Consider the following 8,239-nt stretch of genomic DNA (forward strand, 5'->3'; position numbering starts at 1 on the left):
GTATAATTACTAGAAGAAAAGGGAGAATGGTGGTGGTCATTCCTACGAAGGCCTCTTTTTGGTTTTCACTCATTGTTGGGTCCCCTCCGCTATGGCTGGTTTCCATAATATCATCTTCTTCAGCCTGCCCTCATATCTATTCTTCTCTCTCTCTCTCTCTCTCTCTAAATCTTTGCTGGAGTGTACAACTAATCATTCTCATTCATAAACAGTAAGAAAAAAAAAACAGAATTAAAAGAAAGTCATCCACCATGGTGGTCAGGCAATGATTCTCATACGCATGCTTACATTTTCATCTCTGGTCCTTCCTCGTAACTTCTATATCATCATTGAAAATTGCCTGAAAAATTACCCAAGATCAAACGGAAAGTGATGAACAAAAATATAAAAAACTACATGATCTCTGCTTCATGGCTCGAACTCTATTGGATGAACTGTTTTTCTTGATACCCAGTTGTGACCAAATGGAAAAATTGATCTTTGAACTCTGTTACTACTTTCTTCGTTGTTAATAATCCTTCCTTGATGTGTATTTTGTTGAATGGTGGTTTGAACATCTACGTAAAGCTGTCGATTAACTGCTGAATCCAACGAGAAAGATCTTCTGATCGGTTGGACGACGGAGAACTGATCGTCTTTCTCTCTTATATCAATACACTCATCTCCCATAATCGAAAGATGGTGGCGCTTTCTTGTTTTTAACTTTCCACGCTTCTGCTCCATTTTTAATGGAGATTGATCTCTAAGTTGCATCTGGATTTCTCTTGAAACATGTCTTTCTTGTTGCCTTTGAGGTAAAAGAGCTCCTTCAACTTCTTCTCCACCCAATTCAATCACGACAAAATCTTCATCACCACCCATGAGGCTATCAGTATAAGGCTGTGAACCCTGAGGTGAAGAACTTGGCGCAATGATCTGATCAATAGGATACTTATTATTGCCTGAAATGCTTGTTCTACACAGTGGGCAATTGGCGTTGCTTTGAAGCCAAATATCAATGCAATCCAAGTGAAATGAGTGGCTACAATTTGGAAGAATTCGAAGCATATCTTGTTCTTGGAATTCATTCAAACACACCACACAGCCATAGACGCTTCTTCCTTCACCTTCTCTTCTGTATTGAAACGTTGGGATTTCACGGATGACAGATTCATCAAGCCCTCTATTCCACATCGTCGGGGAGAGAGCGATAAATGAATCCTCATTTCTTCTAGCTCGCCAGATAGAAACCCACCTTAGAAGATTAAGCTGGTGCCAGTTTGAGCAGCATTTGTTGACGAAGACCATGTAGTAGCCAAATAGCAAGAAAGCTGTGCTTATGATGGTTAACACAGCAATGGCGAGTAAAGGAGAAGCGTGGTCTGGAACAGGTGACGGAGATTCAGAGATGGGATTCTGATGAGTTTTGAGCTCGTAGCTATAGAAACTTACGAGGGTTGGTGCCATAATCTTGAAGTAAAGAGACAAAGAGGAGTGGGGGTTGACTAATGGGTTTAGGGTTTCTCCATGGAAGTACTTGTACAGCAAATAAAGAAAAGGAAAGATGGAGAAAGATCATTGAAAAAGCTTCAGATAAGATCTAATAATGACAAGAATAGGAAAAAAAGAAGGGTTAAAGAAATGCAAATAATAATAATAATAATAATAAATTAATATTTAATTTCTATATAAAAAATTTATTAATTTATTCATCAATTTTAAAAAATACAGAATATTTTAAAAAATTTATTAATTAATTTACTAATTAATCAATCCCTAATTTCCATTTTAAAAAAATAAAATAATAAATAAAATGGGAAAAGATTCAGTTGAGTAAGCCATAATGATATCTGATTGAATGAACGTGTAGATTTAAACTTGTAAGAAACGCAAGTATGTCTGCCAGTAGACAAATTGGAAAGCTTGAAAAGTGTCTACTTTTAAAACCATTACAAATAATAATTAATTCTTTTTATAAAAAATAATATTATGTAAAATTTAAAAAAAAAATGCATTTCTTCATTATAAAGCTGCATGTGAGGGATCTTGATGTTTCATCATTATTATTATTATTATTTTAATTTTTCCTCATACCTATAATCTTAATTTCTCTTTATTACACAGGGGAGCTTGCAATATTTATATTCAAAAATTCAATTTCCCTTTTCAAATAAAAAAGCTATTTTTTTTTTCAAATTGAAATTCACTAAATTAAACTAGAGTGGGTTTAAAATATCTTTTAATGTTTATTATTATTATTATTAGAATCTCTTCCTTTTGAAATTTCTTGGTAATCCAATTGAAAACCATATCATTTACTTAATTTAATTTATAATTTTAATCATTTTCTTTTCTCTGACAATTTTTAAAAAATAAAATATTTATTTTCTCTAATATATTTATAAAATATTTTTATTTTATATTTGATATTTTGATATCTAGATAATAAGGTTTAACAGTACATGTAAGCGTAAGCTTTTTTCGAAAATATTACCTTTCTTCTCTTTTATTTCTTGGGTTTTATAATATGCGCAAGTTTTTTCAGAAATATTAATTCCTTTTTTTTTGTGCTCTAATGATATATAAGTACTACTCTGTCTACTTGTCTTTATTATTTATATGTACGGACGGGTCAGAGCATTTCTCTATGTCAGACGGCCATTTAATTTTTTTCAGTGCGCATGTTGATAGGGCTATGAGATGACTGGGCTCCCTTCTCTTATCTTCTATCACGTTACCGAATTAAACTTTTCTTGGATAGATTCACGTGCGTGATCAGTCCGGTCCACTTCATATCACAGAGTTAGGTCGCGCGATGTTAGATCGATCTACTTGCATATAGCTTGATAGATTTTAAACTCGTATCTTTTTTTAGAATTCGGTCTCGTCCCATAGTGAGAAAAAGCCGACGATTATCAATATTCATGGAATGAAATGTAACGATAATTAATCTCTAAAATTTTTATTTAAATTTAAATAAGTTAAAATGTTTTTAATAAAATAAGTATAGCTACGTTATTTCCAAACTTGAGTTGAGTTGGGTGTTTCTTAGTTCCAACCTCAAATTGTGTTCATGTTTTTTGAATTTCTATATTTTATATTTATTTTAATTAAAAATAACAAATTAAAAGTTTTTAGAATTTAAAATTAACAGTATAATGTTTTATCATTAATTCTCTATTCAACCCAAACTTTAAGAAAATAGGCATAAAAAATACATTACAATTAATAATTCATTATGATGTGAATTCAAAAACTAAATATTAACAATGATTTTAAAACATTAATATCATTTAATTTTGAATTAATGATAAAAAAAATTATATTCTTTTATTTTATTACAATTACATCTTATATTTTTTAAAATCTAATCTTTTAAATTTATTTCAATTATATTATTATTTATATCATTAAAAAATTAATAAAATTTTAAAAAATCGATGAAGTTAACATGTTAGTTTTAATTTTATCATCTCTTATAATTTTAAACTTTTTATCGATGTCTTATAATTCTTTGTAGATTGAAAATTTGAAAAAAATTATAAAAATCACACAAATTCTAAGAGAAGCTTTTTAAAGATCTTCATAATGTTCCTATAACTTTTTATCAGCTCTATAACTTTTATGCACATTTACAGATTTAATTAAATTTTGTAAAATCTCAAATTTAATATTTTAAATTTTCACCTGCACGCAAGTAAAAATAAAAATAAAAAGTAAAAGTTAATAATAATAATTAAAAAAAACACTATGCTTCCTGTGGATCTCGTCTTGTTTTTGGGCTTGAAAGAAGCTCAACACTCCAATCTTCCATCTCCGACTTTTCATTAAAAAAAAAAAAAAATTATTATTTGATTTTCGAATAAATCGGTTTCTATTTTTTAAAAAATTTATTAAAATCTTTTTTTATTAATAAAATTATTTTTTCATTTATTTCTACATTAAAAATATAATAAAAAATTAAATTACCTTTTTTTATATAATGAGAAGGAAAAGAGATTATTTTATTGACGAAAATAAAAAATAATAATATTTTAATAAATTTAAAAGAAAGATAATAAAATTTTAATAAATTTTAAAAAATATAGAAATTGATTTGTTAATAATAATAATATCCAAAACTAAATAAAAAAAATTTATATAAGATTAAAATTAGATTTTAAAAATTTTTTCTCTTATTCTTCATTTATTTTTAATGAAAAAGAGAATAAAAGGATTATTTTGTTGACAGAAAAAAAGATAAAAATATTTTAATATATTTTTAAAAATGTAGAAACTAACTTATTAATAATAAAAATATTTAAGAGTAAAATTAAATTTAAAAAAAAAATTTTATTTTTTATTTATTTTTTAAAAAAAAAATGAAATGACTATTTCGGGAGAAAAAATAAGAATGTTTTAATAAATTTTTAAAAATATAAAAATAAATTTATTAATAATGAAAATATTCGGTCCTAAATAGTAAATTTAAAAAAAAATAAAATAAATGCTGATGCCGACTTTCAATAAATTAATGTTGTATGAATTTTCAACGGTTCTTCTGATGCTGATTTTTTTCAAACTTAAATCTTTGAAAAGTAATATACGTAAGATTTTCTTATAGAATTGTGTGGAGATGCTTGTAGGTCAATTTTATAAGTTTTTTTTTTCCTTCTTCTTCTTGTATTGGTACAAAGAACCTCAATTGTTTTCACAACCCCATCATTGGACAATATTTTTCCTTGAATCACATCAAAAAGCTATGGAGAAACTGGTTTCAAGCTGGTACAATGTTCAATCTTTACCTGAAAACTATATATTTCCACCAGAAACTAGACCTGGGAAAGAAATTGTTCCCATATGCAACAAAATTCCTGTGGTTGATCTTGAAGGAACCGACGCCACCTGGAAAATTCTGAAGGCCATTCAAGAGTTTGGATTCTTTCAGGTTTTTCTTTCTTTTTCCCTTTTACTTTTCCATGAAACACTATTTATTATGGTAATATATCCAAGTTGCAGGTGATTAACCATGGAGTTTCAGAGAGATTAATGAATGAAACTATGAGTGTTTTAAAGGAATTCTTTGAGATAGATGCAAAGGACAAGGCAAAACTCTATTCTGATGAACCAACTAGAATCTGCAGGCTTTACACAAGCAGTGTAAATTACCATAACGAACAAGTTCATTTTTGGCGAGACAATCTGAGACACCCTTGTCATCCCTTACAGGATTTCATTGAACAATGGCCTGAAAAGCCAACAAGATACAGGTAACATAAACTTCACTTAATCTATACTTGTTGAAACAAAGGCACAACACTTGGATTTTTTGCTACAGTAATTTTCAATTGCTGCCATCTGATTTTTGTAGCAGTGTCTGGCCCTCCATTGACTTCCATTTTTATCTAATCCGGATCTCGATGTATAACTTTTTGAGTTCGGTCACAAATTGGCTCATAAAAAATATGCTCAAAATTCAAACAATACACCTTTTTTTTTCTTTCTAAATTTGTTTGTTCACTGTTTTGTTCTCAGAGAAATTGTTGGAGCATGTTCAGTTCAGGTGAGGCAGTTGGGTCTGAGGATTTTGGGAATGATCAGTGAAGGGCTGGGACTGGATAATGAATATTTAAGGGGTGACCTTAGCAAAGAGATGTTATTATCAGTTAATCACTACCCACCATGCCCAGAGCCAAGTTTAAGCTTGGGATTACCTAAACACAGTGACCCTAATCTCATCACCATATTGAATCAAGGAGATGTTTATGGGCTTCAGGTCTTCAAGGATGGGCAATGGATTGGGGTTGAGCCTATTCCCAATGCATTTGTGATCAATATAGGCCTCCAGTTACAGGTCTCCTAAAACTTTGCCAATTCAATTGAAATGAATTTTGTGATGTAATTAATGATCATCTGTTGAAAACTTTGAATGGGTCTTATGTGCAGATCATCAGTAATGGGAAGCTGAAGAGTTCAGAACACCGAGTCGTGACGAATTCAACTGATGCTAGAACAACAGCAGCCTTCTTCTTTAATCCTTGTGGAGACAGCATGATAGAACCAGCAAAAGCTTTAACTGATAATGAGAGTCCTCCACTTTATAGAGCTTATCAATACAAGGAGTTTTTTATCAACTATGCTGCTAAAATTGGCAACGCTGAAGCAGTATTGGAGCCCTTCAAGCTTCAGGCCTAATTACTGATGCTATCTATGGTCATAGCTTGTTCTGTAATAAATGGTTAATGACTTTCAACTGCAAAATTAATTCCTTGTTGGAATTGCCTGAGATTTACTTGGCATATGTATCCAGGAAGAAGCTGGTCCAATATTGAATGCCCATAAAAAATTGAAGCAAAGCTCACATGGCTGCCCAAAAGAGATCCTAGACAGGAAGCAAAATCTGAATGGGTTAGGCCATTTTAACAAGAAGCTTGCCCAATACCAATGCCTATAAAAGCTTCTAACACGACATGCTTTTCTTGTCTAACACAGTCCAAAATATTTGCCTGAGCCCAAGATGAAGCTTTGGTTGAGATTCTTTCACCACATTTCTTTTATTATTGAACTACTTAATAAGGCAGCAGCATATTGATTTGCCTAATTTGAAATTATTTAAAATATAAGTGGATAATTATATAATCTTTTAAAAAAAAAATTCATTCTAAATAAATCTTTCAACTATTAAAATAGATTAGGAAATATCTTTAAATTTTTAAAAATAAATTAAACATATTCTTTAGAGACATAAATCAAATAGAACTTTTAAATTTTAAAAATATGATGCTACAGTCTTCAATGGTTTGGCAAGCAAGAAGAACAACGCTAAGATATGTTATTGAGTCCTTGTTTATTCTGGCTATTCGACTAGGTTCTTGTTTTAAAGATGAGCATGGTGTTTTCTTCAGCTTTCTAAGTTGATGAATGGTTGGATGCTTTATTTAGCATCCATAACAAAACTCAAATCCATCACCTCAAACTCTATTAAAATTTTTATTTTCAGATTTTCATTTTAAATTATCTAAATTGATGATAAGGCATAATTTAAACATATTATTATTATTATTATTATTGGTGCTAAATTATATATTTTCTAGTTAATTTTATATTTTTGATAATATTTTTAAAAAAATATGAAAAAAAAAAAAGATTTGGAGAGAAATGACCTAAAATACATACAGAATTGATTTGGCCGAAATAATTTGGACAAATCACCCTTAAGAATGGCCCAAGGAGACTGCAGAAACAAAAAGCTGAAATTTAAGATTTTGATGTGTTAGAAGTGATTTGTTCAAATCACTAGGCAAATCGATTATCACTGAACAGAGAAGGGAAGAACGGTACAGACTCACGACAGAGGCAAGCGATTTGTCCAAATTATCAGCCAAATCGATCATCACAGAGCAGAAAAGTGCAGAATGGTAAGAAGCACCAAAATTTGAATTTCAAGAGTTCTATTCCATCTCAAACACACCAAAATACATCTGAAACACATCAAACACTTTGTAAAAAGAATTCATTCGCTCAAACAAATCTATTTATGAAGAAAACACAATTAAGGAAGGAATCAAAAATCAAGTCAAAAAGGAATTCTATCTCATGAAGAACAGATCTAGAGTTATGCATCTATAAAAAGGGCAGCAAAACAGCAGCAAAGGATCATCAATCAATGATTACAGAGCCTCGGCAACGCCGAATTTACCTTCTTTTCTTCATTTTTTTTTTCTCTTTGTGTTTTCTTTGCAAACTATAAGCGGCTAAATACATATTTTTCTAGTTGAAATTTAAGAAATTTCAATTTATTTGTAAATTAAGAGATTTGAAACTCTAGTGTTAATCTTTTATTTTTCAGTATTTATGCAACTTTATTCTTCATACCATTATTGCCTTGCTGTTAGGATCAATAGGACTCGTTGCTTTTAATTGTAAAGTAATATGTTGTTAGTTTGAATATTTTAAATTCGTAATTGCTTAAATTATTCAAATACAAGTAATTATTAGTGTAAAAATTAAGAAGTTACATAACCTAACTCAAGTTCACCATGCAGTTGATTAGTTAGAATTAGATCTTTCTATTTCTTAAAACAGTTAACAGTTGAAAAAGTAAAAAATATCAAGAACTTTTCTTGGCAATTTGTTAGCTAATAGTTGATTAGTGAATATTCTCTAATTAATCTAAATCTAAAGAGATATTTAGTTACGAGGAGTGTTTTCTCCGACCAAAATTAATTTATTGAAACAAATAAAAGAATTAAAGATTTCGACAACCGTTATCAATTAACCA

At 29.6% G+C, this 8,239-nt stretch overlaps 2 protein-coding genes across 2 annotated transcripts; one reads left to right on the forward strand and one right to left on the reverse strand.

The window, feature by feature from the left end:
* Window positions 1-181: 181 nt before the first annotated feature.
* LOC110628843 (RING-H2 finger protein ATL16) lies at window positions 182-1,532 on the reverse strand. The gene has a single exon (XM_021775658.2). The coding sequence runs from the start codon at window positions 1,444-1,446 to the stop codon at window positions 409-411; it is 1,038 nt and encodes a 345-aa protein (XP_021631350.1). The 5' UTR covers window positions 1,447-1,532; the 3' UTR covers window positions 182-408.
* Window positions 1,533-4,600: 3,068 nt separating this feature from the next.
* On the forward strand, window positions 4,601-6,442 carry LOC110627773 (protein DOWNY MILDEW RESISTANCE 6). The gene is made up of 4 exons (XM_021774134.2): window positions 4,601-4,906; window positions 4,978-5,228; window positions 5,494-5,812; window positions 5,905-6,442. The coding sequence occupies exons 1-4, from the start codon at window positions 4,721-4,723 to the stop codon at window positions 6,151-6,153; spliced, it is 1,005 nt and encodes a 334-aa protein (XP_021629826.1). The 5' UTR covers window positions 4,601-4,720; the 3' UTR covers window positions 6,154-6,442.
* Window positions 6,443-8,239: the final 1,797 nt, after the last annotated feature.

This window comes from Manihot esculenta, chromosome 12 (genome assembly GCF_001659605.2).
Source record: "Manihot esculenta cultivar AM560-2 chromosome 12, M.esculenta_v8, whole genome shotgun sequence".
Taxonomy (NCBI): domain Eukaryota; kingdom Viridiplantae; phylum Streptophyta; class Magnoliopsida; order Malpighiales; family Euphorbiaceae; genus Manihot; species Manihot esculenta.